At 47.4% G+C, this 13,678-nt stretch overlaps 2 protein-coding genes across 2 annotated transcripts; one reads left to right on the forward strand and one right to left on the reverse strand.

Annotated features, from left to right (window-relative positions):
- Positions 1-522: 522 nt before the first annotated feature.
- Positions 523-4,061, forward strand: LOC100493719 (fucolectin-4). The gene is made up of 4 exons (XM_002938172.5): positions 523-1,090; positions 1,468-1,539; positions 2,753-3,053; positions 3,593-4,061. Exons 2-4 carry the CDS (start codon positions 1,470-1,472, stop codon positions 3,762-3,764), a joined length of 543 nt encoding a protein of 180 aa, XP_002938218.3. The 5' UTR covers positions 523-1,090; positions 1,468-1,469; the 3' UTR covers positions 3,765-4,061.
- Positions 4,062-7,617: 3,556 nt separating this feature from the next.
- Positions 7,618-13,581, reverse strand: LOC100493885 (fucolectin). Its single transcript, XM_031901875.1, has 4 exons — positions 13,478-13,581; positions 11,221-11,302; positions 9,674-9,974; positions 7,618-8,096 (listed from the first exon to the last, which is right to left on the reverse strand). The coding sequence occupies exons 2-4, from the start codon at positions 11,297-11,299 to the stop codon at positions 7,934-7,936; spliced, it is 543 nt and encodes a 180-aa protein (XP_031757735.1). The 5' UTR covers positions 11,300-11,302; positions 13,478-13,581; the 3' UTR covers positions 7,618-7,933.
- Between the last annotated feature and the right edge of the window lie 97 nt (positions 13,582-13,678).

A 13,678-nucleotide genomic window follows, 5' to 3' on the forward strand; every position in this document is an offset into this window, starting at 1 on the left:
TGATATAGGAATAGGGGAGGGGCTAAATAGTTTTTGGCTGTGGGGTCAGTGACCCCCATTTGAAAGCTGGAAAGAGGCAGAAGAAGGAGGGAAATAATTCAAACACTATAATAAATAATGAAGACCAATTGAAAAGCTGCTCAGAATTGGCCATTCTGTAACATACTGTATATATCTCCCCAGGCTGCGGGGCAATAATTAGTGATTAAGGGGGTCCTATAATAAAAGGCACAGGAGCAGTAACCCATAGCAACCAATCAGCAGGTAGCATTTACTGTTCTTTTTGGTTGCTATGGGTTACTGCTCCTGGGCAACCATAGTGCCTTTTTATTACCCATGGGGGGTCCCTTTTTATCCATAAATAATACGCACAGGGGGCAACGAGACTTTGTTACGGGGACAATATAGAATATCGGCCTAATGCCCAAGTCAGAGATGGGAGAGAAAGGGTTAATTGAATCCATTTGCCTAGAAGTCTATAGGACATTGGGCTGGAAACCCCCCCCCCCCCCCCCCCCCCGGTGTCCGGCAACTCCACATTTGGTGAGGGCCCCCCTCAGCATATACTAAGGATATTGGTTACATACACAGTTTGGGAGCCACTGAGTAACCCCCCTATGATCAAGCAGGAGAGATGGGTGGGGCCACAAATGGGTTCCATTGATTCAGGGGTTAATGAGTCCAGCCTATTGGTCCCCAGAAGCCCCCGTCATCAACGTACCCCACTGCCCCCCCACAGATAGCGCTGCAGGCTCCATGGCCCCCCAAGTCTCCCCATTGCAGAGAATGGATATACTCCCTGCACCCCGAGAACAATGAGCTGTTGTTGGGCAGTGAGGGAGCTGGCAGTTAGGGAGAGGCAGATAAGCAGCGTCCGACAGTAAATATTGATTCAGTTTCATTAGAAAGATTGGGAATTCCTTAGGTTTTTATTGTTTCCTATCAATAGTGAGTAGCTATGAATGTTATCCCCCGGCAACCACCCTGGCGCCAACTGATCCAGGGGCCGATACAGGCGGCTCAGTCCTATAAAGTCAGCGCCCGACTCTCACTGTCACTTCCTGCATACGGGGAAACCGGGAACATTCAGGTACTCTGCACTGCTGGTTCTGACTCCTGATACAACTCCCCAATATCCATTCATTCCTCATTCTCACTGGGTTTATAGTTATGTGTAACTGTCACTGTGTCTGTCCCTTTCCCTTCCCTGCACTGCTGGTTCTGACTCCTGATACAACTCCCCAATATCCATTCATCCCTCATTCTCACTGGGTTTATAGTTATGTGTAACTGTCACTGTGTCTGTCCCTTTCCCTTCCCTGCACTGCTGGTTCTGACTCCTGATACAACTCCCCAATACCCATTCATTCCTCATTCTCACTGGGCTGGCAGTTGGTAGGTAGTAAGCCCACCTTTCTCCCATGGGTGCTGGAGGGTCAAGAAACACCCACATTTGCTCTTTTGCAGAAATGGGCTTTCTACTCACTGCTGCCCTCTTGTGCATCGTGTCTGGTACTGCAGCTCAGAACAATAATCAAGGTAAGTGGCACAAACAGCGACCTGGAATAGTCTAGGCCAGTGCTGTCCAACTTCTGTTGTACCGAGGGCCGGAATTTTTCCGACCTACGTGGTGGAGGGCCGATAATGGAAGCCAGTTTTGACCACTCCCCTTTTTAAAACCGCACCCACTTGAAACCACACCCATGTTATCACATGACCATACCCATATTAATGGTTGTAGTACAGCAAAAACCTGCCACACTCTGCCTTCCCTACCATGCCTGTGTGCCATACTCTGCCTTCCCTACCCTGCCTTTGTGTGTGCCATACTCTGCCTTCCCTACCCTGCCTGTGTGTGCCATACTCTGCCTGCCGTACCCTGCCTGCCATACTTTCACTGTGTGTGCCATTCTTGGCTGGTTTGTGCCATACTTGGCCTGTGTGTGCCATACTCTGCCTGCCCTACTCTGCCTTCCCTACCCTGCCTGCGTGTGCCATACTTTCACTGTGTGTGCCATTCTTGGCTGGTTTGTGCCAAACTTGGCCTGTGTGTGCCATACTCTGCCTGCCATACTCTGCCTGTGTGTGCCATACTCTGCCTTCCCTACCCTGCCTGTGTGTGCCATACTCTGCCTTCCCTACCCTGCCTGTGTGTACCATACTCTGCCTGCCCTACCCTGCCTGTGTGTACCATACTCTGCTTGCCCTATGCTGCCTGTGTATATGGCACACACAGGCAGCCTACAGTGACACAATGCTGGCACTGCTCCTACAGTCTGCACAATAACTATATATTAAAAAACGTTTTAATTGCAGTACCACCTCAGTATATGTTCTTTTTGTAGTGTGCAGGGTTTATTTGTGGGTTTCTACTGCTCCTGAGGTGTGAACAGGGGAACAATGGGGGTGATTACAGCCTGAGACTGAGGTGTGAACACTGCAGGGGATGAACAATGCAGGTATTAAAAGGTGTGAAAAACACAGGGGATTACATATTTAAACAATACAGCCTGATTACAGCCTGAATCTGAGGTGAGAACCATGCAGGGGGGGGCAGTTAATCACAGTACTGATACCATTTAAAGCTTACACAAGAGTAAGCCATCAAAGCAGCCAGGTGGGGGGCCACACAGAGGGGGGTCGCGGGCCGCATGCGGCCCGCGGGCCGCCAGTTGGACAGCACTGGTCTAGGCTACTGGCCAACAGTAGGTGCCAATGGCTTATCCTCCGTATCATTATCTTTCCTCTATAGGGCAGAACCTTGCCCTCCGGGGCCGCGCCACTCAGTCCTCTACTTACTACAATTACAACATTGGATATTTAGCCCTCGCTGCTAATTCTAATGATGGAAACTTGGATTCTAACTATTACCATGGCTCCTGTTCCCTCACCGGCAACGACATGTCCCCCTGGTGGCGAGTGGATTTACTGCAGCCCTATAAGATCTCTCAGGTTGTAGTGACCAATAGGGGCGACTGCTGCGGGGAAGCGATTAATGGGGCTCTGATTCTCATTGGCGACTCATTGGAAAATAATGGCAATAACAACCCAAGGTATATGTTTGCGTTATAGTTTTGTTATAGGGGTAACAGTCACCCTGCTATAGTTCCAGGGGTACCCAGGGCACAAATAAGCACTCACCCCAAATCCCCCCCTAACTGGCCTTCAGGCTGGGCCCCCTTAGCCCATAACAAGGTTACAGATATATAGAAACATTGGGGTAACAGTCACCCCGCTATAGTTCCAGGGGTACCCAGGGCACAAATAAGCACTCACCCCAAATCCCCCCCTAACTGGCCTTCAGGCTGGGCCCCCTTAGCCCATAACAAGGTTACAGATATATAGAAACATTGGGGTAACAGTCACCCCGCTATAGTTCCAGGGGTACCCAGGGCACAAGCACTCACCCCAAATCCCCCCCTAACTGGCCTTCAGGCTGGGCCCCCTTAGCCCATAACAAGGTTACAGATATATAGAAACATTGGGGTAACAGTCACCCCGCTATAGTTCCAGGGGTACCCAGGGCACAAATAAGCACTCACCCAAAATCCCCCCCATATAAACCTAACTGCCATATTTTCTGCCCCCCCAGCTGTGCGGAGATCACATACATAGGGAAAGGCGCCACTCAGGCCTTCGAGTGCAACGGGATGGTCGGGCGCTTCGTTACCATAGTGATCCCAGGGAGACAGACGTACCTGCAGATGTGTGAAGTTCAGGTGTATGGGGAGCCCCTCTCGGCTAATAAGTGCGCCCCAAATTAATAACAGAGTAATTAATGTTCTACAGCAACTTTTCTTTTTGGACCCCCCCTATCCTGCGCCTGCATCATGTCTGATGGAAACAGCCAATCAGATCTCGAATAAAAGTCAATCTGGCCCCCGGGGGTCTCACATTATAGGGGGGCTATTCTCAGTTTCTCTCGGTACCCAGGGTGCTTTAATATATGATTCTATGAACTGAATGTTGGTGATTATAAAGTTGGTTGCTATGGGTTACTGCCCAGGGTTGATAAATGAGCCAGTTGTGTTTGAAACTAAAATAAAATCTGGGGCCCCAGGAATGTTCCTGCTTTTGTCTCTTCTGTTATTTGGTATTTCCCGTATGTAGGATTTGGGTTGAACGGCAGTTCTGGAATGACCCAGTAGATGGTACCAGCCGCTAGAATTCATTGTTATTTCCCGCAGCCAGGGGGCAGCAGAAGGCGTAGGTGTAAGGCAAGTAGAGTGGGTCATGTTCCATGTATAATGATATCCCCAGGGTAATACAGGGAGCAGGGTGCCCATATATGATGATGCCAGGGGACCAGGGTGCCCATATATGATAATGCCAGGGGACCCGGGTGCCCATATATGATGATGCCAGGGGACCAGGGTGCCCATATATGATGATGCCAGGGGACCAGGGTGCCCATATATGATAATGCCAGGGGACCTGGGTGCCCATATATGATGATGCCAGGGGACCAGGGTGCCCATATATGATGATGCCAGGGGACCAGGGTGCCCATATATGATAATGCCAGGGGACCCAGGTGCCCATATATGATGATGCCAGGGGACCCGGGTGCCCATATATGATGATGCCAGGGGGCCAGGGTGCCCATATTTGATGATGCCAGGGGACCAGGGTGCCCATATATGATAATGCCAGGGGACCCGGGTGCCCATATATGATGATGCCAGGGGACCAGAGTGCCCATATATGATGATGCCAGGGGACCAGGGTGCCCATATATGATAATGCCAGGGGACCCGGGTGCCCATATATGATGATGCCAGGGGACCAGGGTGCCCATATATGATGATGCCAGGGGACCTGGGTGCCCATATATGATGATGCCAGGGGACCAGGGTGCCCATATATGATAATGCCAGGGGACCCGGGTGCCCATATATGATGATGCCAGGGGACCAGGGTGCCCATATATGATGATGCCAGGGGACCTGGGTGCCCATATATGATGATGCCAGGGGACCCGGGTGCCCATATATGATGATGCCAGGGGACCTGGGTGCCCATATATGATGATGCCAGGGGACCCGGGTGCCCATATATGATGATGCCAGGGGACCAGGGTGCCCATATATGATGATGCCAGGGGACCAGGGTGCCCATATATGATGATGCCAGGGGACCCAGGTGCCCATATATGATGATGCCAGGGGACCAGGGTGCCCATATATGATGATGCCAGGGGACCAGGGTGCCCATATATGATGATGCCAGGGGACCAGGGTGCCCATATATGATGATGCCAGGGGACCTGGGTGCCCATATATGATGATGCCAGGGGACCAGGGTGCCCATATATGATGATGCCAGGGGACCCAGGTGCCCATATATGATGATGCCAGGGGACCAGGGTGCCCATATATGATGATGCCAGGGGACCCAGGTGCCCATATATGATGATGCCAGGGGACCCAGGTGCCCATATATGATGATGCCAGGGGACCCAGGTGCCCATATATGATGATGACAGTGAGAACCCTAGAAATTGATGGTTTTTAGCTGGGAAGTTGCCCCCGGGTTCATGGGAGTAAGGAAGGTGGAAGGCTAAACCAGGGACCCTCTAATGGAGTAATGAGAGACCTGACTCATATACACTCAGTGCCTGGGCCTATGGGCTCCAAGCAACACACCTGGGGGGTCCCCCTAGCAAATAACATACAAATACACTTAGATAAATAAAACCTTTATATATAAAACACAGATAAAGAAGCATTGAATGCAGTGCAGTGTAACTATAACAGGGACTTTGTAACAGTCTGACCAATGAAATCAGTTCTTGTGCCCGCATAGTAGCGGCATATCCAACGGTGCCCTGATGTACCCCCAGTACTAGAGTATCTGCTTCCTGTTGCATTACCAGAGCTGACCACTAGATGGCTCTGTTTGTAATTCAGACTCATAGGGGGGAATTCACAAAAGTGGTGATATTCCGACACAATAAAAGTGGAGATAGATTTGTCGGATTTTCCACCTAATTCACAAACCTCTGTCTCCACTTTTGTGAAAAGCAATGTCAGTGAAGGGATTAAAGAGGGGGCACTGCTGCTAAAACTAAATATTTGCCTGGGAGGCTTTACTTTTCCTTTTAATAAAATTGTTTACAATATATTCACTCAGAATTTTTATTATTGCCTCACTGATTGAGCTAAAACTCCCATAATCCTGCAAATGGGAGGGGAAAACTTTTTATATATAAGATATAAATTAAACTTTTTTTAATCAGTGTTTTACTTGTTATGTTAATGGTGCCCTATTGTTCTAGGGTGAGACAGAAACTTGCCCCCCTAACAATAGGCTGCTAATCCCCATTAATATGTTACTGATCCCCCAATGGGGCCCCTACCAGAGGTTGCAAATGGAGACTGGGTGAAACAAAACATAAGAGCTTAAAATTGATCTGACAGTTACACTGAGCTTTACTCCATTTTGAAAATGAAGGGAAAAAATGTCGTTAAAACGTCGTATAAATGTCGTTTAAACGACAAATTCACAAAAGTGTCTGTAAACTGGCGGTTGAGTCGGAATTTCGGAATTGTGAATCTGGAGAAAGTGTTTTCCACCAGTTTTTCCACCACTTTTACTCCAAAAAAGGGCTCTCTCCACTTTTGTGAATTCCCCCCTCGGAGTTCTATAACTGCTAGAGAAGGGGTGCCCAGACCTTTTCCCCCGGCGATCGACCTTTGACTCCTGCCCGCGTATGTACACATACCCAATAAACGCACCGCACTTCCGCATCCCAAGGCTTAGACGCGGCCCACCAGAACTCCACGGGGGGATCGACTGGTGGACCGCGATCAACGTCTCGCCCACCCCTGTGCTAGAGTGTATATTTGTCAGCAACCAACACCTAAGAAGTATTTATTAGTGTAGAATTTCTTTCATTAAAGAGACACCAGCTGAAATTTCCGATTTTGGCGATGAACCTTCACAATACCCTTCCAGTGGGGGCTAGTATGGCTAGGCGTCTGGGTATCTAACAGGAACTTGGGTCACCTCCTGGGCCTTTGCAGGTTCATTATCTAGGATTTTCCTATTTTACCGTCGGTGTTCTCCTTCCCCTATTTTTCTGCCCCGTCAGAGCCCCATACAGGTCTACTGGATCCCCCTCTATGTACAGAACAATGGCGCCAGAGATGATCCACACCAACCCCCTGGGTCATGGTATCATCAGCCATAGAAATGTACAGAACAATGGCACCAGAGATGCTCCACACCAACCCCCTGGGTCAGGGTGCCATCAGCCATTGGAATGGCTGAGTACAAATTTGGGCATTTTTGACCCCCAGTCAACTCAACCACCATCTACTCACAACCCTACTTGCTTTCCAGTAACTCCAGACCCCAAAATATTCTGGATTTGTTTATTTTATATTTTTGAGGACATGGGGGTGTAAGTACTGATGGGAGGGCTCAGTAAATAAAAGGAGAAGCATAGATGTAATTTAGGGGGCGCCATGGCTCTTTGGAAGGCAGTATGACACTTCAGTAGGACTAGGGGGTGGTAGGGAAGTCTTTGGCGATCAGATACAGCGGCAGCATAGACAGGACGGAGGTTCTTAATTACCCCCAGGAAAAGCAAAGTAATGAATTATTCACCAATTATATGGAATAAAACAATTTTGACCTTTTTAATGTGCCGTGGTTCTCCACCATGAATAACAGATTCCAAAAACAATCACACATATCATTACACAGAGGAGGGATCTACATGAATTCTGGGAGTTGTAGTACAGCAAGACCTTGGGAGGAAGGCTGGAGAAGATAGAAGAACACCCGGTGTAGTGGTTCCATCCCTACGTTGTAGCCGTTCATCTTGGAATAAATGTTTTTGGGAATTTTAATTTTCTGATTTTTTCATCGATTTATATCAAATTTTATTATTATTGGTTTAATTTTTATTTTTCGTTCATGTTGATGTTTAAGAAGAACCCTTGGTCACCGGCTGCCCGTAGACCTGAACCTCGCACAGCGTCAGATACTGCTGTTGCCCCGGGAGAATGATGTTGACGAAGCGGCCGACCATCCCATTGCACTCGAAGGCTTGGGTCTCTCCGTTCTGCATGGAAAAGATTTCTGCGCAGCTGCAGAGAAATGGGAAGGAAGGTGTTAATTACAGTGCCCCTGGGGCAATAGTGATATAAAGTGGCGTAAGGGACATCTTGACATCTTTAGGTACATAGAAGAGGAGATCACAATTCATAGGTTAGACATGGCCTACCTGTAGGGTTGCCTTCATTTTCTAGAAACTTTACCAGCCAGATAGGGGGTGGGTTTACAAAGGGGTGTGGCAATGATGTCACAGGGGGTGGAGTTTAATCATGAAGGGAGCCACATCCACATGGAATGAAGTGGATTAGGTGAGTATGAAGGAGAGAAAGGGGCAGGTTGGGGTGAATCAGAGGTGGGCTGGGGCCAAGTTCATAGCTGGTATTTTACTGGCTATACCCATGAAATAATGGCCAGGTGGCAACCCTACCTGCCTGTTGTTCAGGGATATCAGGGGGTTCCCTAGTCCATAAAATCAAGGGGATCTCTGAGTTCATCCTCTTCAGACTCCACTTGCTGGAGGAGGAAGATGGTGCTGGAGGCAGAAGGCCCCAGTAGGAAAAGACCTCCATGTAGATAAGACTAACTAATGGAGGGACAAGCTCCTACATAACTCACTTTAGGAGTGACAGAGGAGCAAGAGGCTCCACCAAGGAAAGCAGATAGGGGGTGGGTGTAAAAAGGGGTGTGGCAATGATATCACAGGGGGTGGAGTTTAATCATCAAGGGAGCAGCATCCTGAGGCATGGAATTAAGTGGATTAGGTCAGTATGGAGGAGAAATACATTGCTGGTAAATTTGTAATACCACCCCCGGCCTTAGCTGGTATTCTATTGGCTATACCCGTGAAACAATGGCCAACCCTACCTGCCTGTTGTTCAGGGATATCAGGTAGGTTCCCTAGCCCATAAAATCATGGGGATCTCTGAGTTCATCCTCTTCAGACTCCACTTGCTGGAGGAGGAAGATGGTGCTGGAGACAGAAGGCCCCAGTAGGAGAAGACCTCCATGTAGATAAGACTAACTAATGGAGGGACAAGCTCCTTCATAACTCACTCTAGGAGTGACAGAGGAGCAAGAGGCTCCACCAAGGAAAGCGGAAGGGTCAGTTTCCATCCAGCAGCAAAGGGAATCAAGCGGATAGACTCTGGGATAGAAAGATTCCAAGAGAAGCACCTCTGAGTGGTCCTTGTGCTAAAAGCACTGATGGAGAAGGAAAAGTTAAAACTAAGTAGCTTTATCAAAAAAGGTCTATGTATATACAGCCATAAGCAGAAACGCTGAGTCCTCTATCAAAAGAAACACAGGATTTATTTTCTTCTTTTGTGTCACATGTTCTTCGGAATCAGACTTCCTTCTCTCAGAATTATCCTTCAGGGCACGGCACGAGTCTGCTCGGTTTGATCCTCTCTTCCCTTCTCCTCCTCCCCCTCCCATCAGCATTCACTCCCCCTCCCAACTGTGCAGAGTAATCTGAGCTACTGGGACATTTCACCCCCCAGGACAGGACATTACTTCGTCTTCTACCTGACACAAACCCCCACTGCACCTGTAGGTTCCTACTCATATCTAGAATCCTATCGTAGATTTGAAGGTATCATGGTTTGCTCACCTGGGATTGTTATTGCCATTGTTTTCCATCGAATCCCCAACGAGGATCTGAGCTCCGTTGATTAAATCTCCGCAGCAGTCGCCCCTGTTTGTCACCACCACCTGGGATATCTGATAGGAGTCCAGTAAATCCAGCCGCCACCAGGGGGACATTTCGTTGTTGGTGTAGGAACAGGATCCATGTTGGAAGTTGGGATCCATGTTTCCATCAATGGCGTTGATAGCCATCGCCAAATATCCATAAACATAATCGTAGTATACAGAAGACTGAGTGGCCCGGCCTTGGAGCGCCAAATTCTCACCTGTGGTCAGAAGATAAAGTCGGAAGTCAGGATTGTGGCTTATCCGTGGTCCCGTGAAAATCAGTTAAGACTTCTATTATTTATGATACTAAGCTCTAAATATTAACACATAAATCTCTTTCCAAACCCAATGGTCAAGTAAGACTTTCCTTATTCTGAACCCCAGGCAGGTTATATTTAATTTCTGCCATCTTGGAGCAAGAAAGGAATTTTTTCCCCATCTGTGGCAAATTAGAGAGGCTTCAGATGGGGTTTTTCACCTTCCTTTGGATCAGCTGGCAGTTAGGCAGGTTATATATAGGCATTATGGCTGAACTTGATGGACGTATGTCTTTTTTCAAACTAACTTACTATGTTACTATGTTCAGACAGGGTTTTTCGCTTTCCTCTGGATCAGCTGGCAGTTAGGCAGGTTATATATAGGCATTATGGTTGAACGTGATGGACGTGTGTCTTTTTTCAACCTAACTTACTATGTTACTATGTTCAGATGGGGTTTTCGCCTTCCTCGGGATCAGCTGGCAGTTAGGCAGGTTATATATAGGCATTATTGTTGAACGTGATGGACGTGCGTCTTTTTTCAACCTAACTTACTATGTTAATATGTTCAGATTGGGTTTTCGCCTTCCTCGGGATCAACTGGCAGTTAGGCAGGTTATATATAGGCATTATGGTTGAACGTGATGGACGTGTGTCTTTTTTCAACCTAACTTACTATGTTACTATGTTCAGATGGGGTTTTCGCCTTCCTCTGGATCAGCTGGCAGTTAGGCAGGTTATATATAGGCATTAGGGTTGAACATGATGGACGTACGTCTTTTTTCAACCTAACTTACTATGTTACTATGTTCAGATGGGGTTTTCGCCTTCCTCTGGATCAGCTGGCAGTTAGGCAGGTTATATATAGGCATTAGGGTTGAACGTGATGGACGTACATCTTTTTTCAACCTAACTTACTATGTTACTATGTTTAGATGGGGTTTTCGCCTTCCTCTGGATCAACTGGCAGTTAGGCAGGTTATATATAGGCATTATTGTTGAACGTGATGGACGGATGTCTTTTTTCAACCTAACTTACTATGTTACTATGTTACACTTACTTGGCACAACCCATTGGCTGTAAGCAAGCGTCCGTGCCTAATCAGCAGGCAGCACAGATAAGCACAGAATTGGAAATGAAGTGGGAGGGGTTCAGGGAAAGGGCAGCCAACTGGGAGGGCCGGGGAATACCGGTGGCACAACTTACCCTGCCCATTGTAGTTATTGCTCTGAGCCAGGACACCCGATGTGATGCACAAGAAGGCGACGGTGAGTAGAAACACCATGTTCTGTAAAAGAGAAAATGAGCAAAATGTGGATAATTCTCAGAGCACCAAATATGTGGCCTCTAACCTGTAACTTATTCTCACACCCATTCTGAATGGGCACTGGTACAGAACTGGAGGCAGAAGATCAAAGCTCTTCTTTGGAGGTGGTCTTTGGAAGCCCAATGTTCCTACAGGGTTCCTAGAGGTCATGAACAGGCCTGGGTAACGTTTTGTGGCCAAAGAATTAACTTGGGTTTGATGGACCTATTCTGATTATTTAGTGGGCAAAGGGATGACCCTATGTACTTAAAGATATTTTCCATCAGTGGAGTTGGCTACTGGTTTGGTGGAAAAGTCTGGAATTGATAGAGTTGCAGCTCTGTACAACTCATCTTTATCTGGTGAAGTGAAATGGATCAGGACAAGGTTAAAAATATCATGTATTTGCCAGGGCCACAAAGGCACATTTCTAAGCTGCAGGCAGAGGTTTCTCCTGTTGGATCTATCATGCTTTCCATATTAACAAAGAACTAATGAAACAGTGAGGAAACTTGTCCTTGAATCCTAGCATGCCCAAGATAAGTCTTCTTCTCTCACTGACCATTGTAGGGTTGGAGTCAAGTTCATACACCTGTAGGCTGCCTAGGGAATTTCCATGGGGCACATACCCACTGGCATTGGCACAGCAACGAGTAGCCTGACTGGTCTGGTTGGCTCTTTGGCTCTTTAGCCATGAAGGGCAAATAGGAATAACATAGGAAATAGTGGACCTATGTTGGTATCAGTCATTAAGACAAATAGGACCTCTAATTGGATCTACTGGCCAGGGCCATAAAGGCACAATTCTAAGCTGCAGGCAGAGGTTTCTCCTGTTGGATCTATCATGCTTTCCATATTAACTAATAAAACAGTGAGGGCCCCAGGGCTTTTTTTTTTAGAAATTAAAAGTGATTTGATACCTAGCATGCCCAAGATATGTCTTCTTCTCTCACTGACCATTGTAGGGTTGGAGTCAAGTTCATATGCCTGTAGGCTGCCTAGGGAATTTCCATGGGGCACATGCCCACTGGCATTGGGCAGCACTGAGTAGCCTAACTGGTCTGGTTCAGCTCTTTGGCTCTTTAGCCATGAAGGGCAAATAGGAATAACATGGGAAATAGTGGACCCATGTTGGTACCAGTCATTAAGACAAATAGGACCTCTAATTGGATCTACTGGCCAGGGCCACGAAGGCACAATTCTAAGCTACAGGCAGAGGTTTCTCCTGTTGGATCTATCATACTTTCCATATTAACAAAGAACTAATGAAACAATGAGGGCCCCAGGCTTTTTTTTTTTTTTTAGAAATTAAAAGTCATTTTTATGGAAACTTGTCCTTGAATCCTAGCATGCCCAAGATAAGTCTTCTTCTCTCACTGACCATTGTAGGGTTGGAGTCAAGTTCATATACCTGTAGGCTGCCTAGGGAATTTCCATGGGGCACATACCCACTGGCATTGGGCAGCACCGAGTAGCCTGACTGGTCTGGTTCGGCTCTTTGGCTCTTTAGCCATGAAGGGCAAATAGGAATAACATGGGAAATAGTGGACCTATGTTGGTATCAGTCATTAAGACAAATAGGACCTCTAATTGAATCTACTGGCCAGGGCCATAAAGGCACAATTCTAAGCTGCAGGCAGAGGTTTCTCCTGTTGGATCTATCGTGCTTTCCATATTAACAAAGAACTAATGAAACAATTGGATCTACTGGCCAGGGCCATGAAGGCACAATTCTAAGCTGCAAGCAGAGGTTTCTCCTGTTGGATCTATCATGCTTTCCATATTAACAAAGAACTAATGAAACAGTGAGGGCCCCAGGGCTTTGTTTTAGAAATTAAATCATTTGAAACCTAGCATGCCCAAGATAAGTCTTCTTCTCTCACTGACCATTGTAGGGTTGGAGTCAAATTCATATGCCTGTAGGCTGCCCAGGGAATCTCCATGGGGCACATACCCACTAGCGTTGGCACAGCAATGAGTAGCCTGACTGGTCTGGTTCGGCTCTTTGGCTCTTCAGCCATGAAGGGCAAATGGGAATAACATGGGAAATAGTGGACCTATGTCGGTACCAGTCACTAAGCCAAATAGGACCTCTAATTGGATCTACTGGTTTCCTGACCATTAAAGGGCAGAAGAGAGAGAGACCATAAAACTCACGGCACGGATTTCTTTCCAGACTTTGCTCCGGGTTCCCTGTATCGTCCCGACCTCAACTCCCTGCACCTCACCCAGGAAACCTGAACGGGGAAAGTGCAATCCAAGGCTTTATAGGATGGAGCGGTTCTGGAACTCCCTCACCCTAAACGTGACCATTTGTGGCATGGGTGGGACCTCCTGTGATACCATTCAGAGCCTTGT

The sequence above is a fragment of the Xenopus tropicalis genome, chromosome 5 (assembly GCF_000004195.4).
Source record: "Xenopus tropicalis strain Nigerian chromosome 5, UCB_Xtro_10.0, whole genome shotgun sequence".
In the NCBI taxonomy this organism is placed as follows: domain Eukaryota; kingdom Metazoa; phylum Chordata; class Amphibia; order Anura; family Pipidae; genus Xenopus; species Xenopus tropicalis.